Source organism: Saccopteryx leptura, chromosome 7 (assembly GCF_036850995.1).
Source record: "Saccopteryx leptura isolate mSacLep1 chromosome 7, mSacLep1_pri_phased_curated, whole genome shotgun sequence".
In the NCBI taxonomy this organism is placed as follows: Eukaryota; Metazoa; Chordata; class Mammalia; order Chiroptera; family Emballonuridae; genus Saccopteryx; species Saccopteryx leptura.
Window position 1 is genome coordinate 112,195,977 of NC_089509.1, and position 26,220 is coordinate 112,222,196.

Consider the following 26,220-nt stretch of genomic DNA (forward strand, 5'->3'; position numbering starts at 1 on the left):
AAACAAACAACTATAATTTACTTAGTTGAATGTTGCTTCAAGGTTTGGATTTGAATATATATGTCTGCTGAACATTTATTCTGTAAATAAAGAAATTAACACCCCTGAGATATACACATTATGGAAATTAGATATTTGAGACCAAATGAAAACATTTCTTATGTTTTAAATTACAAGACAATGAAGTCACCCTATGGAGAAAGCTATCTAAATGTCAGAAGTTTCTGCAAGATGGATAAGGGGGAATATGGAATAAAGTTATACTGGCATTTTTGCTGACCCTATAAAGACTGTGTATGTAGAAGAAATGATATGTGTGGGCACTTAAAACGTAACTTGTGGTTCGCTGTCCTGGCAAACTGTTCATCAGAAACTTGGAAATCAGACCTGATTGCCTCCTCTCTCTTCACCCCATAGCTAATCAATCAGTGGATGTTAATGAAGTCTACTTCCAAAATACTGTGTGACCCCAAATATTCTGTATCATCTCTGCTGCCACCATTGTAGTCAAACCCACAACGATCTCTCCCCTCGACTGTTACCATGGTTTCCCCTGCTGACAGTCCCTGCTCTGTTTTACCCCTACCACCAAATTTTCCCAAATAGCAATTGTCGGGAGCCGATCCACTAATGCTGGCTAACTAGGTCACAGCAGAAGAAGATCCACAACTGCTGGCTGACAAAGTCACAGCAAAAGAAGATAGAGTCACCGCAGTAAGACCAACAGCTGCGGGTTGACAAAGTCACCGCAAGGAAAGGCACGATACTTCCCCCTTTAATCTTTTGAATTAATCTGGCCTTATATCCCCCCTTTTTCTGGGTGTGTGCTATTATTTGTGGCACAGGGATAATAGTACCGTGCTTTCCCTGTAGATTTGTAGTAATTTCTTTGGAAATGAGACAGAAGGTGTAAGTTCCACAGAAAAGCCTGTAAGCCCCTTGAACTGGGCTCATAAACATAAGAGGCTGGCTATGATATCCCTCGTAAAGGGTTAAGTTTGTAGGAGAATTTCTTCTTACTAATCATGTTAGAAAGAATAGATTGTGACTTGTGTATGGATAGAAGGCAGTGGCTGTGCACAGAGCACCTTTCGGCCTTCACTTAATTCATCATTTTTCCTCCCTAGCCTTTTCAGGTGATAGAGTAGAGAAACTTTCCTTTCTTCTTGCTTATTTGATCTGCAGATAGTGGTACACTCTAAGAAGAATATAGTTAGAACTTAACTAGTGTGTGAATATAGTAAATAAAGTTTGACTAGACAATAGAATCTTAGGTAAGGTGTTATGGAATGGCCCGTTGCGTGGCCTGGGATGGGAATGCAGTCAGCAAGAAAAGAATGTTTTGCTAAGAGAATTGTTTTATGACTGAAGGCAGTTGCTGGGCTTTCTCAGTGAGACATTCTCATGAGATTTATATACTTTCCCAAGGTTTTTCGTTCAGATAATAAAGAGGAATATGGAAGAATCCATAGAAGCAATAGCAATTAATGCCTTCTGATATTATGTTGCTACTAGCTATCTTGCAGGTGCACTCTATATATCTTTAAGCAAAAGTTACTCTTGATGTTATGACAATTTCTTAATAAGCAAGCCTTTTGTTATCTTGTGAGGAAAGTTAGGACACTGCATAAACTCAAGGCCATTTGCCTGAGCAAGCGGTGGTCCTTTGCTAGTCCTTAATGATTTTGTCTGTTAATCTCTCTCTGCCCCTTGACTCACAACAACAGTAAAGTTGAGTTATTAGTTAGTACTAATCCTTTAAAAGCTTTTACCGATGTTATCGCTATTCAAGTTATTTTTTAATTGTACTTTGAATGATTTGCCACCTGATTTGTAGTTTATAGATATAAATTAACTGTTATCTGGAAACATGTAAACATAGTGAAACAGAAGCAATGATTAATACCATGTAATTGTAACTTGGTGTGTGTGTATAAAAAAGGAGCTGTACTAGCATTTGAGGGAGATGCCTGGCAGTAAATGCTAACTAGAGAATAAAGAGAAAGAAAAGAATTCGGCTCTCTCACTCGATTTCGCCAACGCCGTCTCCTCCTGTGGGACCCCTGGATCCCCCCTGGGGCTGGACCCCGGCAAGCAATGAAAATGATTTCCTTAGAATGTAAATATTATCTTCACTTCTAATTACTCTTAAAATGAAATGTGACGCCCTCCCCTTCCATGGACAACAAGTCCTGCGGGCTTTGACTTAGATGACCACCCTGCCCCGCCACCATTCTAGGAGCTGGCCCCACGGCCTTCCGCTTAGTTTCCGGAAACCCGTTCCCCACCTGGAGCCTTGAAACATTCCGCAGCCTGGCAGTCCCTGCTCCCAGCTGCTCCCACCTGCTCCCACGGTTCCTTCCTGGGCTGTGGTTCTCAGCTCCACTGTTAGACAGGCTTCCCCTGGTCACCCACTCCAGGCGTATATCCCTTGCTTGTTCTTTGTCACAGGACCCCACTCCTCACTGTCTGCTTAGTGCTTTCCGGAATTGGTAATGACATAGTTGTGGACTGGGTTACCAGTCTATAGCTGTCTCCCACCCCCCAGCAAGACCACAGGCTTCCTGGAGGAGGAGCCGTGTTGGTTCCTCTTACCCTGGAACCTCGGCACCTCGCAGAGAGCCACGCAGTAAAAATCTGTGGAATAAGTGAGCAGGTGAATAAGTGGACAGGTGACATAGGACATTTTCTAATAGATTTATGACACAATAAGGCAGTCATCAAGGCAGATTGACAAGTAGGCATTGGGTTTTGGGAGTCACAAGAAGGGGATGGGGACAGGATGACTGTTAGTCACTAGCTGTTCTGATTACAGATATATAAACAAAGAATCGGTGAATCAAGACGGAAGAAAATTGAGTTCATCCAAGTGCCTCGATGAGCTGCACGGGGAAACAGGAAGAAGGGAGGCTCCTGACTCTCGAAGGGCTTACTCTCCAACAGTAAAGACCGGAGGAGCACGTCTGCGATGACTCGAGAACCACGTGAGGCCGTTTCTTCCTTCCTGCAAACCCTTACAGAAGGATTCTACCCCCCTGTGAGGTCGGAGGGACTGGCCCAGCAGTCGGCCTGGGATGAGTGTGAGGGTCACAGGCTCCAAGAGCAACAGCAATTCAAAAGAAGGAAGGAGTGGCCTGACCAAGTGGTGGCACAGTGGATAGAGCGTCAGACCGGGATGCAGAAGACCCAGGTTCAAAACCCTGAGGTCGCCCGCCGGCCTGAGTGCAGGCTCATCCAGCTTGAGCGCAGGCTCCAGGCTCATCCGGTTTGAGCGCGGGGGTCACTGGATTAAATGTGGGATCATAGATGTGACCCTATGGTTGCTGGATTGAGCCCAAGGTCACTGGCTTGAGCAAGGGGTCACTCGCTCTGCTGTAGCCCCCCCCCCCACCGTCAAGGCACATATCAGAAAGCAATCAACTAAGATGCTGCAACAAATAATTGATGCTTCTCATCTCTGACTCTCTCTCTCTCTGTCTCTGTCCAAAAACAGAAGGAAGGAGTGTCCGGGTGTGTGGGCCAGGAAGGCCTCCTAGACAGCCTGAGACTGGACGGCGGACAAAGACAGGAAACGATTCTGGGACCGCAGAAGAGGCTCTGGCCGCTATTGACAGAAAACGTAATTGGGAGCACATTCGTTCCGGTTCTAAGAAAGCAGACGGTGAGGCAAGATAAAGAGGAGCAGGGGGAATATCTAGGAAAAGCAATTATAAAACCATCAGATGTAAGAGACCCAAGACAATTAACATTTAAAACGTGACTTTTAATTTTTTTAAGAAAATCCATTTGAGAGAGGAAAAACCAACTTAAGGACTTTTCATCAGAATGAAAAGGCAAATTTACATCTAAGACAGGAAAATGACAAATAACTAGGAAAGAGTCAGAGGAATATTAAATCAACTTCTCCCCAGTTTAGACAATATATATATATATATATATATATATATATATATATATATATATATGTATGTATATATATATATCAGAAGAGATAAAACTTCAAGGAGTTGAATTATATGAGCAAAAATAATTGGTTATTAACAGTGGAAATGTAGAGGGTTGGTCAGAAAGTTCGGTGTTTTCCTTTGGGCGCTCATTCATCTGACCTACGTGATATATAACCTACACTAATGGAGACCAACCTCGTACCAGGCACTGCTCTGAGACCTCACCTGTCAGTGAGGAGAACGGACAATAGAAGGAGAGATAAACAGCTAGCATCTGTCCTTTATCCTGGCAGGGAAGAGGTAGAGAAAAATGGGGGGGGGGGGGGGGCTGTCTCAAATCGTGTTGTCAAGGAGACCTAAATAACATGAGGGGCAGAGCAGTATTTAAGTCTGGAGGGAGAAGGTTTCCAGCATAGGGACCCTCAGGAGCCAATGGCCCAAGTAGCAGGGTGTTCTGAGGTGGATGGCGCCCCCTGGAGGACAATTCCCAAGCCCTTCTTCTATTTGAAGACCAGCAAGAGGCCAGTGGCTGACAGGAGGAGAGAGCAGAGAACGGCCAGACATGAGGTTGGAGAGGTACCAGGGACGTGTTGGCCGTGGACCACGCTTGAGTGGGAGACCACCCAAGGTCTGAGAGGCAGGGAGTGAACACGTGGGAACTGCACTGGAGAAGGGCCACTCTGGTGTCTGGTCAGGTAGTCAGGGGATGGCCTTATACATCAGCAAGATCTTGATGTTTCAGTTGGCTGTAAACATTCTGAGTCTGGAGAAAAATACAATATATCTCTATCTGCCCTGAGAAATGGGAGACGGCAGGGGCACGCAGGGACTGAACACCGAAGCTACGTTACCCGCCACTCCCCTGAGAGAGAGAGAGGCATCACCTTTTCCGTATTATGAAACTGAGGCTCAGGAGGGCAGGCCACCGGACAGATGGCCCTCGACAGAAGTGAAATTCAACACAGATCTGTCCCTCCCCAAAGACTGATGAGTTCTGTGCCTCGGTCTCTTCATCTGCTCTTTTAAAAAGTGGCATGCGTCTTCACGGATTTTGACTTCGCGGACGTGTGGCAATGCCTGGCGGGGAGCGGTTTCCACTCGGTACAAATACAGAGACCACACCGGGAGCAGGGCGACCCGCCCTCTCTGGTGGAGGGCAAGACTTCCATCGGCAGCAACGACAACGACGGTGCAGAGCCTTTCCCGCGCCGCCCCTGTAACTGCTCCCTGCGGGGCTGTGTCCTTCAGGTTCAGTGGTCCCTTAGCCTGGCTGGAACCACCAGTGAAGCTGTAAAAAATTCAATGCCTGCTTCCCGCCTCTGGAGATGCTATCTTTATTGGCCTGTACTGTGGCCTGCCATCAGGATTTTTGTAAGGAGAATATACCTTTCATTTACACAGTTTTCTTTTCCCCCCCTCTTTCTTTCTGCTGATAGCTATAGTTTTTTCTATTTGATTGAGGGAGAAAAATGCATAAACTATTATTAAATTTTGCAATTTTCTTTACTCTCCCAACCAATACAGCATAATCCCACTCAATTGCTACGCTACGCATTTACTACTTTTGGCTCCCACATGCCATCAGCTTTAATTTTGACAACGATGTATTGATTTTCCTCTGTGAACCAACATACTATGAACCACAAGAGAGAGACAATAGTCAAAGAGCTAGACCTACACGGAGTGGGGCCAAAGCAGGTTTACAAGCTGTGGGTATGCCAAAGTCTCAGAGTATTCTTTGCTGATTATTGTACTGTCTTCCATATGAACAACTGTAAACGTACTTTCGCTCCGCCCTGAACCTGAACATGAATCATTGGAGCTAAAAAGTTGTAAGAATGCTAAATAATTTTCATGTGCAGACCTGGACACACACTGTAAGTCTGCCTGTTTGTTAGATCCCGCCTCTTTTTAAAAAGCAAAGTATGGAGATAGATCTCGTCATTTCCTCTTTCCTCAAGCTGTGACCTCTGAGTGCTGTCCACTGGCATGACACTGGGCATCAGAACGGTTCCCACAGGGCAGAGCTCAAGGGGAGGGCTAGGACCCCGTCATTCAAGAAGAGCGAGTGCGGCCGGTCCCCGCGGCTAATGGGAGAAGCGGGGAAGCAAAACTCCTGGCAGTATTTTTATCTAAACAACCTCAGAGAAACCGGGCTATGGCAAAAGCAAGGGGGGAGAGAACAAAAAGGAAATACGGACTCGGCTCTACATCAAAAATGTATCAGCATTGGCCCTGGCCGGTTGGCTCAGCGGTAGAGCATTGGCCTGGCGTGCGGGGGGACCCGGGTTCGATTCCCGGCCAGGGCACATAGGAGAAGCGCCCATTTGCTTCTCCACCCCTCCGCCGTGCTTTCCTCTCTGTCTCTCTCTTCCCCTCCCGCAGCCGAGGCTCCATTGGAGCAAAGATGACCCGGGCGCTGGGGATGGCTCCTTGGCCTCTGCCCCAGGCGCTAGAGTGGCTCTGGTCGCAACAGAGCGACGCCCCGGAGGGGCAGAGCATCGCCCCTGGTGGGCGTGCTGGGTGGATCCCGGTTGGGCGCATGCGGGAGTCTGTCTGACTGTCTCTCCCCGTTTCCAGCTTCAGAAAAATACAAAAAAAAAAAAAAAAAAAAAAAAAAAAGGTGAAACCACCTAGCACGCGAATGACGCCTGAACGCAGTGGTGATTTAGAGAGAACACCAAGCATCGCCGGAATAAGAACAGTATTGTATTCAGACATGGTGATTTTATGAGGACATATTGCACGTTTCCTACATAAATACATGCAGTTTTATATGATCCTAAGATAGGGCTTCCACCCAAATCAGACATGTCAGGATACCGGGGAAACACAAACAAATCCTAGAACCGGAAAACTCCTAAATCTTGACTGGGTAACACACCCGGTTTTTGAACGACACACATTAATCTCAGAGATAATCTTTATGACATGTGTGACTGTTGCCTCTAAATCCCTTTAAGATGAAAAGCATTACCACTGACATTTGAGTTGAGCAAAAAGGATTTATATGGCTGACTTACTCACGGCTATAAAATTCAGGAAAACAAGAAAGAGTTTGGTTAAACCTTTAGAGCATGTTGCAATGGGATTTAACCTTCAGGGCCTTCGGCTCAGCATTCAGCGCTAGACCCAGGCAGGCCTTCCTTACGGTCTCTTCGAGGTTTTGAAACTTCTCTCTGTAAACATTACTTGAATCAACAAGGTGGATTTATTGACTCAGCAAGGGGCTCTTAAACAGATATATCTGAATCAAAGACTTTCAGAAATGGGGTTCCCTGAGGGTAATAGCCAACCCTCCTCATTTTACAAGGAAACAATGGCTGCAATAGATAAAAACTGATGAGTCACCCAAGGTGATATGACTAATTCTCCATCCTCCTCATCATTTATTTAGCACTTACTATCCACCAAGCACAGGACCAAGCCCCATTCTTCACAGCACCTTACAGAGGGTGTGCCCATATCACCCCCGTTTTCTGAATGAGGAAAATGAGCCCCAGAGAAGCAAAGAGCTGTATGAGGAGCATCCAGACTTCAAACCCACAGGGTGACCCCCACGTCTGTAACCATTCCACTCTCCTTGCTGCGTCTTCAGAACCAGAAGCAGGTCTCCTGACGTCCAGGCCAGAGAAGGGCATCCACTGTCCACCCTGGGCCGTGCGTGGATCGTCCAAGTTATAGGTCTGCAGTGTCTGAGAGTAAAACCTCACACAGGATTCTAACAGCTACAAGGATGAACAGAGCTGAGTCCTGACCCGCGGGCAATACTTGTCTTCACAGCTGTCGGGCAAGAGCAGTTAATACAAATTCTATGGATCTGGATCCCTAGCAGGAGGTTAACGCTAGGCTCCGTCTGCACGTTCATGTTTTTCAAACGCGTTGGAGGAACGGCACATGAAGCCTCCTGTTCCAGCTTCTGTCTCTGATCACCGCACGCCTTCCAGAGCAGACACACGTGATCAGCTTTCAGGAGACGTGTGATGTGAAGGCTCGCGCGTGTAGAACTGACAAATGTTTTCATCTCTATCGATCGATTTATTTTTTTTATTCCTTATTAATTTATGTGATATTCTACTTCAGATTCCCAGGGCAGGGGTTGGGGGGGGGAGGTAGAAGGGAAGGAGATTTGAGATGCTTAAGCAGAAATAACGGCTGGACAGTAATATTCAGATTTTATTTATATACCTAGTTAAATATAGTGATAGATGTAAACCCAATAGGCAGTAATGGTAAGTATATATACATAATTAGACATTTTCAATGGATCAAAATGAATTTAGTTGAAAAGTTGAGGCCTCCCAAAGTTCTAAGCCAAACACAAAAGCAGTACCAGGGCAAAGGGTACCAGCCTGGGCGATAAAGCCAGCTTTTTGTTACCATTTGCTGTTGCCATCAGTCAGTAAGGTGAACAGAAGGAAACGCTCACGACACTATTACCGTTGTTTCTTTCCTTTCAGCTCCACTCTAAGCAGAATCCGGAGCTACACTTTTCAGACAAGGACCTAGCGAAAGTTAAGTACAAATTCAAAGGAAAGACGGAAGCCACTGAGGAAGGAAGGATAAAACGTTGCCAGTGTGGAAGAACAGACGCCTTCCAGAAGGGGCGAGGGAAGGAGAATGACTGCACGCGCCGTCTCTCGGGCCTGCCCGACAGAGAACTTCTGGAAGAGGTTTAAAAAAAAAACCAAACCCATGCACACATGCAAGAGTCAAAGAGACGGGTCCCCAGGAAGGAGTTCCGGCTCGAAGGACTCGGCCCGGGTCGGAAGGAAGGGGACCCTGGGAGGGAAGAGCGTGAACCTGAGAAGGACGCAGGGCAAGGACACGGTGGCGCAGCGCTGGAAGCGCCACCCGGAGGGAAAACCCAGCTTGAACCGCCTTCTGGGCTGGGAGGGGGGGGCGGCTGTCAAAGGCTTTCACTGTACTTACAAAAAAAACTTCTAAAAATCTTTTTCTAGCTTTTTCCAGACAAAAAGTTTTAGAACCCAACAAACTGCATTTATTTTACTCTGGACTATGGCTGCAAAGCTCACCTTTAAAAAAATACACAGAATGGAACTTATTTTAAAGATTATATTTAGAGATGGTATCGGACAATGGTTAAAAATGCTTAATGCTATATCGTCTGGATTAAAATTTCTGGCTATGTAATCTCAGGCAACTTGTTTAAGCCTTGTATGCCTCAGTTTTCCAATATATTAAGTGGAAAAAAAAATTTTTTTTAACTCAGTGACAGGAGGGGAGGGAGAGAGACAGACTCCCGCATGTACCCCAACAAGAATCCACCTGGCAAGCCCACCGGGGGTCGATGCTCTGCCCATCTGGGGCATTGCTCCGTTGCTCAGCAACCAAGCTCTTCTTAGTGCCTGAGGCAAAGGCCAAGGAGGCATCCTCAGTGCCCAGGGCCAACTTGCTCCAATTGAGCCATGGCTGCAAGAGGGAAAAAGAGAGAAAGAGAAAGAGAGAGAAAAGCAAGAGGGGGAAGGATGGAGAAGCAGACGGGATCTTCTCCTGTGTGCCCTAACTGGGAATCAAACCCAGAATATCCACACATAGGGCCGAGGCTCTCCCACTGAGCAAACCGGCCAGGGCCTTAAGTGGAAATATTAATAGTAAATGCTTCATAGGATTATTGTGATGATCAAAGAAATGGGGAGACATCAAGAGTGGTAGCTGTTGACTTTTATTCACTTATTTAACAAACATTTATTAACCTCCTACTAATACAAAACATGGAGGTACATGCTCTGAGGGTAGGGTGCCCTCCATGGATAACACAGGGAAGCAGGACGTCAGAACCCACACTAACAAATGCGGGAGTAGATGAAAAGGGAGCTGGGAGGGAATACTATTCAGAAATACTAACACTTTCCTTAGAGGTGATGTCCTTCTCAGAAAAGACAGATGGATTGATTTGGGGAGGAAGTGTCATGATGGCTGTAATTTGCTTTAAAATTATTTTGCAAAAAATAAATACAAAAAAGCATATATATAAATATGTACATGTAAAGCAAACATGCCAAAATGTTCATCACTGGGGGAAGAACAGAAAGAAGCCAGCAAAGGCCAAGGGCTGCTGGCTCAGAACTCCAGAACGTTCTGTGAACTTGAGACGCTTTTCAAACGTGTTTTCAAGGTGTGGCTGATAATGGGGAGGCAGCTGGAGACAGCCGGCTTTATAAAGTGCAAAGTGCTCTATACATAGTTTCTACAACAGGCCAGTGGAAGGGGCTGCTTTAAAAATACTAGTCACCGGTTATGCGCTCCCACGAAGAGGTTTCAAAGCATTGCAAGCAATCCTTCAGAGCCATGGTGAGCCCCCCTTTCCCTGGTTAGTGCGCAGAAGACACACCTTGAAAGGAAGGCTTCCTACCAACGTTGCTGGGAAACCCGTCTTCCTGCTTTCAATTCTAGATCATCGCATTTTCCCTAGACTTTCTCTAGACAGCGTGGAGCCATTAGATGAAGGATAAAGTCCCTAGACAATGCCAGAGACACCCAGGTTTAAAACACAAGCTATCAACAACTGTCTCTGTGATGAGGCTTGGCCCAGACTGTTCCTCCCATGTCCACTCTACTGGACATGGAGCGACTGCCCGGAAGACATCACCTCTCGAACGCCACAAGGGCTCTTCAGACTCAACACGGTCAATATAGAACACTTCTCCACATTTCTCTCTCTCTCCGTGAATGGCACAACCAAATACAAAGTGACAGAAGCCACACGCTGGCCGCTTCCTGTGCCTTGCCCTCCGTCCTGCTTCCTTCTCCCATCCCCTCTATCGCTCAAGTCTGCAAGCCTCTCTCCTTTTCAAATCCTACCCTCCAACACCTCTTCCCGGACTTCCAAAACTCTTCTCCTTATTCCCACTCTCGCCTCTCTCCAGTCTACACCATTTCAGAACGAAATGTGCCGGTTCCCTTTAAAATCCACCAATGGCTCGACCGTAATCATGATTAGAAAAGCAATCCTGATAAGGCAGCTAAGATTTAGGGAGTTCCTCTCTGGCAGCAATCAAAGCAATAACAACAAAGCACACTGGAGCTCTCCAAGTTCTTTCACAAAGATCCCAGGCGATCCCAGAAGGGCCCTGGGAAAGAAGCAGTGTCATCACCGCCCACATTTACAGAAAAAAAGAAAGAAATGGGTAGGAGAGCGGACATAATGATTTTCTAGCAGTCAGTTAGCTGGGCCCCACCCTTAACTATAGTCCCAGACTACACCCAGAGCTCGGTGGTGCACTGTCTGGCCCGGGCTGTGGCAGAGCTACGAAAAGCTGTGTTCTATTGGCAAGTGATGATGCCGCCCACGCAGTCACCAGCACCAGCCCTCCTAACGTTTCCAAGTTGTTTGTCTGTCTGTTTGTTTTTTAGCGAGAAAGAGAGAGAAGACAGGAAGGGAGAGAAATGAGAACCATCAACTCCGCAGTTGTATCACTTCAGTTGTTCATTGATTACTTTCTCATATGTGCCTTGACTGCGGGACTACAGTAGAGCCAGTGACCCCTTCCTCAAGCCAGTGACCTTGGGCTCAAGCCAGCGACCACAGAGTCATATCTGTAATCCCACGCTCAAGCCAGGGACCCCACACTCAAGCTGGGTGACCCCGCTCTCAAGCTGATGACCTCAGGGTTTCAAACCTGGGTCCCCAGTGTCCCTGACTGATGCTCTATCCACTGTATCACCACCAGTCAAGCCCAACATTTCCATGTTTTGCCACTTGTTTGAGAGACTCCCGTGGAGGGTGAGGCGTGAGCTCGTCGAGCACATTTGGCTCCGCCTTCGTGGTCAGCATGGCCGTCACAGGCACGCCCAGCTAGAGAGGAGCACACGAGGCAGGAGCAGCGTCAGCCCCTTCCCCTGCCCAAGTGAGCGGGAGGAGCCAGGAGACAGGACTCATCCTGTTAGCTGGTGCTCCGGTCTTCAAAACACGGAAGGATACGAGACGCTGCTGCTAGCAGGGGCGGCCGCGGGCAACCCCGAGCCCTCCGGCCTCTGGTCAAGACCCACCCGGGACTGCGTTCCTCCAGCCTCACAGCCAGGGCGGCTCAGGGGACGTGAGTGCGGGAGGTGTCCTTCCACACTCACTCCCCACCTTTATCCTCCGCAGAGGATGTCACTGTACTCTGTGTAGTTGTCACCGTCACCTCTGCGGATTAGGAGCTCACCTGCTAGTTTTAAGAAAGAAAAAAAAAAAACAAAACTCCTCTAATAGCATGTCATTCTTGCAACGTCAGAGGTTTGTAGTAATTCCTTCCTAACATCCCTCTAAGCAGAAATAGAAACAAAACTCCCTCTGAGGACAAAATCATCCTCTAAACGCCAGTTCGATCACTGTGATGACCCGCCCGCTTCTTCAGGTGCAACTTCTCTGACGTGAAACTGTTTTTGCGAATAAAACTGGCTCTGAAGAGAGGGCCTTTGAGGTCTCTCCTCCCAGCAACTACTGTCATTTGGGCTCAAAAAAATTCTTATAAAAAAACAAATTTTTTAAAGAAATGTAGCTTTCTGGGTGAAATTTCTGAAACGTTATAAAGTTGATTGAAAAACAAAGGCAGCCCTGGCCGGTTGGCTCAGCGGTAGAGCGTCGGCCTGGCGTGCGGGGGACCCGGGTTCGATTCCCGGCCAGGGCACACAGGAGAAGCGCCCATTTGCTTCTCCACCCCCCCCCCCTCCTTCCTCTCTGTCTCTCTCTTCCCCTCCCGCAGCCAAGGCTCCATTGGAGCAAAGATGGCCCAGGCGCTGGGGATGGCTCCTTGGCCTCTGGCCCAGGCGCTAGAGTGGCTCTGGTCGCGGCAGAGCGACGCCCCGGAGGGGCAGAGCATCGCCCCCTGGTGGGCAGAGCCCCGCCCCGCCCCTGGTGGGCGTGCCGGGTGGATCCCGGTCGGGCGCATGCGGGAGTCTGACTGTCTCTCCCCGTTTCCAGCTTCAGAAAAATACAAAAAAAAAAAAAAAAAAAAAAAAAAAACAAACAAACAAAGGCAGGTGAAGTTTATGCTGAAAATGTTTTTAATGTGAACTGGTATCAATAACCAAATACTTAAACAGAAAATAGTAACACGTGAAATCAGCATAAGACAGAAAGTCCATTTTCTTACAGTTATTCCTTTCTAGTGTATAAATAAAAACCACAGGGAGTCCTAGATCATGTCTAACGTTCAAACATAATTTTCAAGCCACTGTAGCATACAGCTAAAAAAACAAACATCTTATGTTTTGTTTTTAAATGGAACTAAATACCTGTAGTAAGGGTTGTTTTTCAGAAATTTAAAGTACAAGACTGATCAAATTAGTTTGCGATTTAAAATGGAAAGCCAAAGGTATCACTGGGGCAACGGTACTTACCTTCCGGACAGCGGCAGGTGAATCCGCTGAGGTTGGAGCTGCATGTTGCCCCGTTCCGGCACGGGTCCAGGACGCAGTAATCAATCTTGGACTGGCACAGCTCTCCGGTGTAACCTGAATGAAACGAGGAAGACGCTGCATAAAAGGCATTATGCCAAAACTACCACGAACCATCCCATGAACCGATGGGGTCAAATGGTACCCACCCAACGGAGGCAGCGGCCCTGAGCTCACACATCTCCCGCCAGCTCCTTGATCTAACTTGGTTTTGCCGCTAAAAACAATCATAGCGATTCAGAATCATAGCGCTGCAATTTACTCTGCAAGAATATTTACTGTATAGAATGACTTTTTTTTTTCAGCATTAGTTTTTTTCATTTTATTTTGAAATTCTAGCCAGGACCTTCAGAAGCTGAGACTGACTACCACTACCCTTGGCCTGAGACAGCGGGCACCTTCCCCAGGTCACCCCAATACTGATAAAAGAGCATTAGGAAAGATTCGAGGTATTACATTTTTTTTTTTTTGTACTTTTCTGAAGCTGGAAACGGGGAGGCATTCAAGACAGACTCCCGCATGCGCCCGACCGGGATCCACCCAGCATGCCCACCAGGGGGTGATGCTCTGCCCATTTGGGGCGTTGCTCCACTGCAATCAGAGCCATTCTAGCGCCTGAGGCAGAGGCCACAGAGCCATCCTCAGCGCCCGGGCAAACTTTGCTCCAATGGAGCCTTGGCTGCAGGAGGGGAAGAGAGAGACAGAGAGGAAGGAGAGGGGGAGGGGTGGAGAAGCAGATGGACGCTTCTCCTGTGTGCCCTGGTCGGGAATTAAACCCTGGACTCCCGCACGCCAGGCCGACGCTCTACCACTGAGCCAACCGGCCAGGGCCTACAATTTTTTAATGTATAATATTCTAGAGCCAGAAGAAACTCATTATGTTCATTCCATATGCTACGACCTCATTTTAAAGAGAAGGAGATTGAGACATATAACGTTAAGCACATTAACATATTATTAAATCTTATTTGAATCGCAAATCTAACTCAGTAAATTCTCTGTGAAGCAAGCCTTCAGTGCTGACCTTGATGAATAGTCCTATAACCACACACATGTGTTGAGGAAGGACTTACACCTAGTGGAACACCTGTGTAGCCAAAAACCTTAAATAAATTCCCAATTTTTGTTAACTTTGAAAATAAAGCCCTCCAGAGAAACAAGTTTGAAAAAAACAAACAAACAATCATTGTGCCAGCATGATTATCATTCCGAAGTGGGAAATGGTTTTGAAAAATAAATTGGAAAATACAAGATGCAAAATAGAAAGAAAAAAAAAAAGTTGCCCTGCAGTTCGGTTGTTTGAGTGACGGAACTATTAATAGAGAGAATTCCTAACAGAAATTGTTATGCATGGGTGTTTTCTACACAATTGTAATCATCCTGTAACATTTTACATATTTCTGGGATGTACATAAGAACTTGTGTCTTTCTGAATTATTAGTTTGAAAGACTGTCATTAGCATTTGAATCTGAGTATTGCAAAAATAAATCAGTGATATTACAAGAATGATGATTTTTCTGAGCCTCAGTCATTGGCCACACTAGTCTCGATGACAGATAGTGACTACGGAGGCACCGTGTGCAACCTTCCTCGTCCTTGTACACTTCAAAACAGTCCCGGGAGCCAGGTTAACCCGGGGTATGAGAAGATGGGTAAGGTAACCGTGTGAACCAAAAATCCAAACACCACGACAAAAGGGTGTTTCTAAATTCCAGAACAAAACATCTTAATAGGATAATATTATGTTAAGACCATATTTTCAAATGAAAGTTCTACATTCAGGATGAAGGAGATAGAATTGTTTTAAAGAGGAATAGTAAAAGTGAATTTTTGGCTAAAAATAATAGCTAATATTTCTAATAGATCACTTATTATTTTTTTCTCCACATATTAATTCATCCTCATTGCAACCCTATGAAGTCAATACTATTATAATCTCACCCATTCTACAAATGAGAAATCTGAGGATTAGAAGGTTAAGTAATTTGCACAAAATCACACAGGAAGTATAATTTCTGAGCCTAAATCCTTAAACATAATATTACGCCAAAGGCTTAATGTATATGTCACATCATCAACAAACATGTATTTAACATGAAAGAAAAGTGACAGAAAATAATAGATAAGAAAATACATAGATATAGGTAAACACAGAGATAGATACAAAGCCAACACCATAAATACTCATCCATAACCCACAGTCCGTGGGTGGTTATCCTTGGGCTGGAAGTGCCAAGAATTTTTATTTTTTTGGTTTGGGGTTTGTTTGTTTTTTTTTTTGTGCTCAGGTATAATTTTTATTGCCATTCTCTCCAGGAATCTCCTATTTCTTTTAATTTTATTTAGAAGATTAAATTTAATGGGGTGACACTGATCAATAAGAGTACATAGGTTTCAGGTAAACATTTCTATAGCATTTGAACTGTTGATTACGTTGTGTGCCCATCACTTAAAGTCAAATCACTTTTTAAATCCTGCCTTCAAAGGTTCTACGATATGACTAGAAAAGTACATTTACGAAAAAGGGAGCCCATTACAAATGATGGCTCCTTAGAGGCAGCGTGGTTCAAAGCCTACAGCGCCATGAAGCCTGCTGTTAGGAAGACCTCCGAGCCATGACCACAGAGTCACACAACACCGTGAAGACTCGCCAGGGGCCCCTCAGATGCCACGTGTAAGAGCTGTGTCCCTACCAGACAGAAAGAGTAAGAGAAGAATGAAAGAGTCCGTGAGCTTCAAAGTTCTTTAGAAAAAAGTTAACACTTTCTTCAACCTTTTCATTTGAGAATTGTAAACATACTTAAATTAGAAAGACTAGTATACAATCATCACGGGGCCATCACCTTCCTTCAACAATTGCTAACATTGTGTCCATTTCATTTCATCTGGCCTCCTCTTATTTTCATTGTAACTTGTGGGGAGGTCTTAAAGAAAATTTCATTTCCCCTATAAAGACTTCAATATGCATCCCTAACTAAAGCAGATTTTTTTAGAGATCACTTTTAATGGCCTCTTTAATTAACGTTTGGTCTCATTTACAAACTCAATTAAACGCTTTAAGCTCTATTTATTAATAGCAACAATTTCTTTTTAAGAACCACCATTGTCTGATAATATGCAAATCTTTCCACAAACTTAATTTGTCCTTATCTGATAGATCTAATAAATTAAGCCTATAAGCAAGATGAATCTTAAATTCTATTAAAATGGTCCAATGCCATCTGCAAGTTTAGTAGGATTTCCATCAAGGAGCTAATCTGCATGTGCAATATGTGGGGTGTTTGGGATTGTCATCATGGTTTCAGGTCCCACTGGCATCCCCAGCAGCAGAGATGCTACAGCTGGGCACTGCCTCAGATGACCCAATATAATAGCGTCGTCTCATTCAAATGCCAATAGCCCCCTCCAATGCAGCACACTGGTGAAGGCTCAGTCACTGCATCACTGCTTTTGTTCCTGGGCTTTAAAGACTTTTAAAATATGAGAAACACAGAACTACAAATTAGGACGTGCAATTGGCTAGCCCTTGTAGAGTAGTCTGTGTATACTGGCATGTCCATGGGGTCAGCAGAACTGAAGTGAAAATCAGCAGTGAGGGAGTGTGGAAGGGAGGGGAGAGGGAGGCAGGGCTGGGTTCACGGGATTGTGTGATGACTGAGCATCCTTAGCCGCAGGTGGACGGGTGATCAGAGACTGGCAAGAACCAGCCTTTGAATCTGTTGGGATGCCTGTCCACAGCAGGCCAGGCGATGCTGTTGCCCTCAAGGGGACTGCTAGTTAGAAGTTTCAGGAGTACCACCGCTGACTGCGTCACTCCCAGCTATCCAACTGAGACCAGCTCCAGGAGGAGAGAGGTGGAGGACAACGTCCTGAGGCTGGTTTAAGGGGCTCTTAAACACCGATGAGTCATCTCCCGAAGCCTTCGAGAGCAGTGTCTTACCTGCAGCTGTCAGACAAATCATCGAGATTGATCTTCACGTAATGCCCTGAACTGGAGACCTACGGCTTACACACATGACCCTTTCTGTGTCATTTGGGGTTTGTTTGTTTGTTTTTTTATCTGATATCTTAACCGAGGAATCACAACTAAGTGGGTGATGGGTAGAAATTTAAATGAGCAAATAAAAGAGAGACCATTAAAGCTTCGCCTGGGATCTTCCTTCCATCCTGGAGGAAGTCAGTCTCTTCTCTAGGAAATAGAGTATCCACACTAATCTTAAATATTCCTTATCCTACACCAAAGCAATGACAGACACCCAGATGACCTGGCAGAAGACGTTCCAGCTAAACTCATCGCTTCAACCGACCGGACAGGAAAGGTAGGCTGTGCCGGCTGTCTCGTGTGCGTTCTGGGAGAATCAGACTTGCAATTCCAATTAAGATGTTATAAGAAATTGGTTTCTGATCGAGGAACTTAAAGCGAAAGATGAGGCGAAACCAGTACATACTGGGATGTTTAGCAGAACTTGAGACTCATGATAAAGTATGAGTGTAATTCTAGATGCAAGGGAACAAACACACACAAAAAAAATTGACACAGTTTTCCCTGTGCCTAAAAGCCACTCTGGGGCATCAAAACCTTCACCCCTAGAATGCCACCGTCACTCTGCACGGGCTGTTCCCTCTGACCCAGCACCTTTCTATGGATGCTGCCCCCAGTAGTCAGGTCTCCGCTCAGGAATCACCTGCTCAGACCTTGAGCCTCTGGCCCTTCTTTACTCTTCCCCTTGCGTTGATTTCTACTCGACATCACACACACACGCTCGTCACCTCCTGACCTAGAAGGTGACCCCACGGGAGCAATGCTTTGTCCCCTTCACAGCCCATTATAGAGTACTTAGTGACCCTTACCTGAGACGTTCTCTGGGTTGGTTCCCTTTCAAGAGTATAAGCTACCTACGAACCAGGATTGTGTCTGTCCTGTTCATTGCTGGCTCCTCAACATTTAAACATCCCCTGGCACAAACATTTGTTAGAGAAATGAATCAACTTGCTTCAAGTTTTTGCCCTGAAGTCAAAATATACCTTTCAAGTTAGTTTTAGCCTCTCCCTAAGCACTCATACCCCAGAATAGCGTGGCTGAAACCAGCTAGTTACTTTTCTTCCTAATTCACACTAAAAGTAATGCAGAGCCACCAAACTTAAGGAATGTGTTAGTTCAAACTTGTGCTATCTAAAATCACGCCGTGCTCTGTAACGGTCTGCACTTCCGAGCTGGTTAACAGGGCAAAGGAGCCGCTGTCCTGCTCCCGGGCCCTGCCTCCCCCAGCCGGGCCGCGGGGGTGGAGGGGTGTGCTGACCCTCTTCTGAACTCCGGTCTCGCTTCCCCAACGGGCACTGAGCACCTTCACCAGGCGCCCGCAACAAGGAAAATCCACAGATCTGAACCAGAACCCTTTCCTCTGGCAACCGCCCCGTCCAGGTTTAGTTCCTCAGGTCAGCGGTGCCCCGCCGGTCATTCCTTCCCCACGGGACGTTCAGCAATGTCGAGAGACCTTGACTGTCACACCCGCCGGGGCGCTACTGGCATCTGACAGGTAGAGGCCAGAGATGGCGCCAAACATCCTACACCTCACAGGGCAGCCCCCAGCAACCAAAGCGTCCCTCCCCCAGTGTCCCTGATGCGGGGGAAATGGAGAACGCCGGTTTAGGTCAGAGAGCCCTCCGTTCCTTCAGCATAAAACACTGGTTTTTGTCCCCGTGTCTGTCCTTCATCGTCCCTTAAACAGAAACCGGTCCTCCGCAAAGCAGGGAAACGGCGCCTTCGGGACGTTTTTGAATATCGGACTCCTTAGGAAGATTTACAAAGAGTTGAAGGTCATTTTTAAATAAATCATTTGACCACAAAAAATTTTAGTTCCTGAGGAATTCATAATTGTGATATTCGATGAATAAGTAAAATAGGTAAAAAATGAATGACCATTGAAAACGCTGGTCTCTCCTTGTCGGAGATCACTAAGGGCTGCTGTTTCTTTGGAGAACATTCTAGTAAACATAAAGGTTATAAGGAAAGTTGAGCCTGGGGGTGTGGAGGAAGGACGTCTTTCAGGGCCGTCTAGGATGGACAGAGAGGCCCCACAACGAGGCCGAGTGCTCCCAGGCGAGCTGACCCAGAGAAACGTCACTGCAGAGAGTCAAGCTTGTGTGCCGGCAGATGGGAGAAGATGACCAGGCACCGTTAAGGAAATGCACTGAACCATAAATCCAGGCCGTGGGCACACTACCCATTACATCTGGTCTAATGCAGACATAGAGTAGTTAATGCTGTCCTGCTCTGCCCTGAAGTATGAAATCTAGTTTAGAATTTATCAGTATGTGCAAAGAGAACAACAGCTAAGTTCCCTGGGACCCTCAGGGTGGCTTCAAAGAAAACTGCATCCTGCTGGTGTCTTTTGGTTGCCTTCAATATAACAAAATTCCTGCGCCACCCCCCACATGGCACCCCCAAGTCAGGATCTATGATGCCTGTACCCTTCAAACAAAGGGAAGCTCCTGGAGTTCAAAGACAACTCACATGAGGCATCAGTGAACTCGGCCAGGTGAGTCAGATGATTAAAAGACCAGGCAATCAATCCGCTCGCTGTCTTCCTAAACAGCCTCCTTCCCTCCACAGCTGTTTTTGTGTGTGACGTTTTCTTCACGATCCGGCGAGGGACGTAAAAACACGCCTCCGCTCTCGCTTTGACTCTGTGAGGTTCCGTCTCATTGTTTCCTTGGAGAGCCGTCCGGAAAGCTTCCCAGGTGAGAACAGTGGTGAGAGCTATTTTTAACGTTTCTTTCCTGTGATGGCCTGCCCTGTGCCTTCACACCAAGCTGCCAGCTTTGTCCTGAGAGCCGGGTGCCACCGGGGAGCTCACCAGCCCTGGCCGGCCGCCCACCCCCAGGGGTCCTGAGCAGCCCGGGCTGGGGCCTCAGCTGCTGCTGCTGTGGAGACAGTTAGTTGCCTAATCTTAGCCACTGAAGAAAGAAAGAAACAGCAGGGACCTGCATGCCATCAAGACGCAGAGGCATCCGATGTCTTAAATCGGAAGGTAGGGATTATTTCACTGAAAAAAAAAATGAGTGAGATCTGCCACCAGGGACACAGCACAAACACATCTGAACGAATGCACACAGGTTGCAAAAACCAAAGGCAAAGAAGGGAGAGAGGAGGCCCAGCTGCGAAAGGCAACGAACAAGTTATAGAACAGAACGGGAAGGTGGGGCTGAAAAGCTCGAGGGAAAGCCGAGGATCAGCACCATTAGGACAATGAATCTCAAGGTTGGGAAAAACGTAGCACGTCTAGTAACGGCGTGGGCAAAAGGCTCGGTGGGAAGGACGGTGGTTTGGGGAGCAGAAGGTCTGGGATGGTGACCCGATGACCAGCCGAGTGAGCACAACAAAGGTGTTGACTCTGACCTGGATTCCCGTCACCCGTGAAATGGGGGTGAGGATCCCTGGCTCCTGCCCAGGACAGCTGTGATGACTGAACGGGACCCCCTCCGAGGACCAGGAGCCCCTTGTATCAAGTGCAGCCTTGACTCCACAGTGGCTTGCACCCTGCCTGGCACATCAAAGATGGCTCCCTACTTCTGGATGACTGAGTAACTTAGGGACTTTAACACTTGCCAAGCAAGCTGCCAATATCGTTGGATCTCTCGGTGTCTAACGGGGCAGCTGAGAGCGGTGGCTCCCCAGGTGTGGTCCCCAGCCAGCCCAAGAGCATAGCCTGGGAACTTGCTACAAATGCCAGCTGGCCTGCAGCATCCCAGACCTAGAGGATCAGAGACTCTGGGGGCCGTGCCCAGCAGTTGGAGTTTTAAGATGCCCTCCAGGCCCTGGCTGGTTGGCTCAGCAGTAAAGCCTCGGCCCAGCGTGTGAAAGTCCTGGGTTCAAATCCCAGTCAGGGCACACAGGAGAAGAACCCATCTGCTTCTCCACTCTTCCCCCTCTCCTTTTTCTCTCTCTCTCTTCCCCTCCCACAGCCAAGGCTCCATTGGAGCAAAGTAGGCCCAGGCGCTGAGGATGGCTCCACGGCCTCCTCAGGTGCTAGAATGGCTCCGGCAGAAACAGAGCAACGCCCCAGATGGGCAGAGCATCACCCCCTGGTGGGCATGCCGAGTGGATCCCATTCGGGCGCATGTGGGAGTCTGTCTGACTGCCTCCCTGCTTCTAACTTCAGAAAAATCTAAAAAAAAAAAAAAAAAAAAAAAAGATGCTGCCCTCTAGGTGATCCTGAGACAAGGTAAAGTCTGAGTACCACAGATATGGAGAACCAGCAGCAGTTTTTAATAGCAAATATGAACATTATTAGCCCCTTAAGAATTACACATATAATGCAGATAACAATGGGAAAAGAGCAGAGAGTGAAAGTCAAATATATCATGTCAGAAAGCCTTTGTGGACTGCACCATCTGCACGTTGTTCTTTTCATGAGTGGGAACGTCTAGGGCTCCATGATTGTACCTGTCATTGTTCTGCTTTCTGATACACTTCCCGATTCTCTAAGAGCCGGTGTTGGTGATTTCATCCCCAGCTCCGAGCACAGAGCTGGGCACACCATCAGGACCCGTTACACAACCGTCAATGACTCCCTGAGCACCACGCATCGCTCTGTCTTAAAGAAGCCCTTTCATCCTGCTTCCCATCAACCTAAATAAGAAACCATGATATAGGCCAGACTGCTTATGACACTTTTATCTTCTAATCTGGTGACACAAAGGGGAAAAGATTTCAAGAAAGGTCTTTTCACTGAGCAGGTCCTGATGACCCCCCTGCCCCCCGAGAAACTGAAATCAAACAGGAGGAAAGAAATGAGAAGTTAATTAAGAAATGAGTCCAGCCTGACCTGTGGTGGCGCAGTGGATAAAGTGTGTCAATCTGGAAATGCTGAGGTCGCCGGTTCGAAACCCTGGGCTTGCCTGGTCAAGGCACATATGGGAGTTGATGCTTCCTGCTCCTCCCCCCTTCTCTCTCTATCTCTCTCCTCTCTCTCTCTCTCCCTCTCTCTCTCCTTTCTAAAATGAATAAATAAAATTCTAAAAAAAAATGGTTTAAAAAAAAAAAAAAAAAAAGAAATGAGTCCGCGGAACAGAAGCTGAGGGACCGACTTAAAAATACTATCAGTGAAATTCTACAGTCTGCATCATCTCGAAGCACAGAGAAGGCATTTATTTATTTCTTCTTTCGGCAAGAAAGGTCTGTGAGCGAAAATTCAGGGAATCTACAGGAAGTTTAGAAACAGTTCCTGCCTGCAGAGAGCTTCCCGCCCAGATGCGGAGAACAGGCATGTTCATAAGAAACGAACACATCGTGTGAACAAAGCAGGGACCCGCTTCCAAGCCGGGCCCGTCCAGTGACAGTGACAGGGCTGGGCTGAGTGACGTGTTGGGGGCAGGGGACAAGGCTGCGCTGGGGCTGGGGCCAGGCCGTGACAGGCCTCAAGTCCACGTGCTGAGGAGCTGGGGTCACCAAACACGACCGCGTCTTTGAAGGTTTCCGGACAGCACAGCACGGAGACGTGGTGAAGGTGCACTGTCGATTGGTCCTCTCCTGTTCTCATTCACGTCAGCTCTGGGGGAGAGCTTCGGCCTCGCCTTCCTTCTCCCTGGGAGCGAGGGGCTGCTCTGGACAAGGGGAGGGACCTCCAAAGGGGCCATCAAAATGTGGGATGTTGGCTGGTGGCGCACAGCCTCGGGGACAGTGAATACAGTAAGACTCCGATCTTCCTCCTCATCTAAAGACTACACATAGGTGCCCTTCACGGGTCACCTGTTCTGTGCCGGTGGGTATGCATGTGTGTGTGTGCATGTGTGTGTGTGCATGTGTGTGTGTGCATGTTTCTGAGTGCACGTGAGGGTTCTCTTTGGCTCTTACAAGGTCCGTACCCTCACCCCATTTCCGAGATGAGAAAACGTGGGCTCAGAGGAGCAGGGACAGCCGGTGAGTGACCGTCTGGAATGAACCGCAGCCTCCAAACCCACTCCTCCTCCTGTGCCTTTGCTCCCCCACTCGTGAGGCCTGTCTGAAAAGGCTGAAGGAGCCAGGCCCGGCCAGCCGGGGGCCCGGAACGTGGGCAGGGGTGGCCTGCTCTGGCCTGGCTCTCCGGGACTAGCAGAGGGGAAAGGACATTCTGAGCTCCCATGGGCTCCAGCATGGCCCAGCAGACACGGAGACCACAGAAGGGCCTGAGGCCAACTCTCCGGACAGAGGAGGTGGCGGAGCGCAGAGCAGGGCTTCCAGCTCTTGGCCAGTGACAATGACAGCAGCTGACACCTGCTGGGTGCTTCCCGTGAGCCAGGGCCCTCCGTAAGCACATGTGTGTCTGTTTATGTCATCTTCACAGTAGCCACTGGGCTGTGACATCTGGAATTGTGTCACCTATCGCACGGGAGGGGGAGGCCACCCAGTCCCGGGCTGAGTCTGACGAGGGGTGAGGTGTTAGCAGACGCACCAGTGCTGCGCCCAGTGCACGTGCCGGAGCTGAGGGGCTGGGGCCAGCTGGAGACGGGGGACAGCTCAGAACAAGTGAGTGCTCAGAACGAGTGAGTGCTCAGAACGGGTGAGTGCTCAGAACAAGTGAGTGCTCAGAACGAGTGAGTGCTCAGAACCAGAGCAGAAGGAGAGCACGGAGGAGGGAGGGGTGCGGCCCGAGCGCTGAGTGCTGCCGGCAGACGGGACAGGGGGGAGGGAAGCGGGTCAGTCAGGTCTCGGGAGAACGGACACGCTGGGGCACACTGTCTACCACAATCTCCTAAAAGTCACCCGTCGTGCTCTGAGGACTTGAAAGTCTCATGTAATAACCATGAGTCCCCGGTACTAGTCGAGGGATGCTAACGGCTTGCCGCCCTGTGGACAAGAGTGCCTCAAGCACTCGGGCTAATGAACACACGTGAACCGAAGGAAATCCACATAAAACCGGAAGATGAGGTGGCTTTAACACAACAACCCGGGTAGTTTATCCTGGTTTTGTTCTCCAGTTCTTTAGCATAATCACCCAGCACAGCGCCAGTCCACGCTCAGCACACATTTTGCAGAATGCTTTAGGAAACATCCAGGCCTCTCTATTCGATCGAGAGTATCATTATCCCAGGGCAGAAATGGTGGAACGCTAAGATGGCCATGTCAGAAAGCCGGCCAAGGGAGAGGACGCTTATCCCCGTGCGAACTCCCCTCTTCTACGGCCCGGTTACATAAAGCACAGACTGATGGACCCAAGTGGGACCGGGAGCTCCCCTTGCCCAAAGGCGGACCAAGTGCGGCTGAACCCCCGTCAGTGCACAAGCGTGTGTGGTGTGCTCTAGAGTGATCAATAACGACGGACTCGGGAGCCGTACCAGCGAGGCAGGCGCAGGTGAAGTTGCTCCCGTCTTGTTTTTCCTGTGCGTCGACACAGCTTGCATTGTTCTGACAGGGGTTCCTCTGGCAGGCATCAAATTCTTCGCAGAAAGAGCCCACATACTGCTCGTCACAGTGGCAGGAAAAAGTTGCCTGAAACACAAATGGACAGTGGGTGTCACGTGAGCCCTCCGAAATGCCTGCTTTGGCTGTGAACTTCAACGTGGCAAAAGCACCCCTTCTTCCTCCCAACGCTGGTATTTTCGATCGTTATCATGTATATCATGGTCTGATTAAAATCACAGCTATAAAAGAAATGGCATATATGATATGTATTTCTTTACAGGTTCATTTCAGACATTTATTTTTTATGATTCTTTACTCGTGTTTATTTCAGTCAATTTCAATCTTCCTAAAATATAAATGGAAAGGATGTTAACTAGTTAAAAAAAAATGTTTTGTTGAACTGACAGGAAAATAGCAATTTTGCTAGAGCAGATACATTGTGCTACCGCCATTAAATTAGATGTCACTCCAACCGACTACAATTCTGCAGCACAGATAGCGCTTGTGACAAAATCATCATCAAATGTCCTACTCGGACCACCCTTCCGGAGCGCCGGATTTATTACATGGGCCTGTAAATCAGCCTCAGTCGACAGCCATGCAGATGGCCCTCGTGCAAGTGGAAATAACAGGACTGTAATTCAAGTCACCTGCTTCCCTTCTGGGTTACGATATTAACGTTCTCTTCGGAAAAGACTGTCACTCAGCCCCCCCCCCCCCAGGACTGAATCTGATTGGAAGGTTCATTTCGGAGACAGTTGTCAAATCCAGATAGAACAGAGCCTTCCTCCTCTCTGCGTCTCACCACCCGCAGGCGGGTGACATGTCTGAAGAAACACAGCTCTGGCTCCAAAGCCTGGGAGAAGCGATGTAGACGGTGACTGAAGGGGGAACCGCAGGGTGTGGGGGAGCACAGGAGAGTTGCATAAGTGAACCTCACTGCTTAAAAAAATAAAAACAGAACGGACAGAGGCACCTTGCCCAGCTCTCCCCTGGCCCCCCACATCAAGCAGGGGCTCAAATTCTACTATTCCCAAGCCCCACCCACAACCTTTCCTGAGCCCGCCCTCTCCCTCCGGGTCGGGAACTTCCGGCCAGAACCTGGAGGGGTCCGCAACTTCCGGCCAGAACCATAGAGCCTCTGCCCTCCTCCCTCCCCAGGGCGGCAACTTCCGGCCAGAACCATAGAGCCTCTGCCCTCCTTCCTCCCCAGGGCGGCAACTTCCGGCCAGAACCTGGAGGAGTCCACAACTTCCGGCCAGAACCACAGAGCCTCTGCCCTCCTCCCTCCCCAGGTCGGCAACTTCCGGCCAGAACCACAGATCCTCCGTCCTGTTCTCCAGGCGTTGTTAACGCGGGACTCCCACTCGAGGCCTCCCCACCCAAGCACAACACAGCGCCGCCTTTCCTCCTGAAAAAGAAAGCCTTGTCCATTCTTCTCTTTATTCATTTATTCGTTTTTGCCTCTCAGTCAAATCTTAGAG

At 47.9% G+C, this 26,220-nt stretch overlaps 1 protein-coding gene across 1 annotated transcript in view; it reads right to left on the minus strand.

Moving 5' to 3' along the window:
* Positions 1–26,220, minus strand: part of DNER (delta/notch like EGF repeat containing) — a 263,137-nt gene that overhangs the window by 65,335 nt on the left and 171,582 nt on the right. The window contains exons 6-7 of the mRNA XM_066345902.1: positions 24,670–24,823; positions 13,296–13,409 (exon numbers count right to left, since the gene is read on the minus strand). Coding sequence (XP_066201999.1) covers positions 13,296–13,409; positions 24,670–24,823 — 268 coding nt within the window. The remainder of the gene's footprint in view (positions 1–13,295; positions 13,410–24,669; positions 24,824–26,220) is intronic.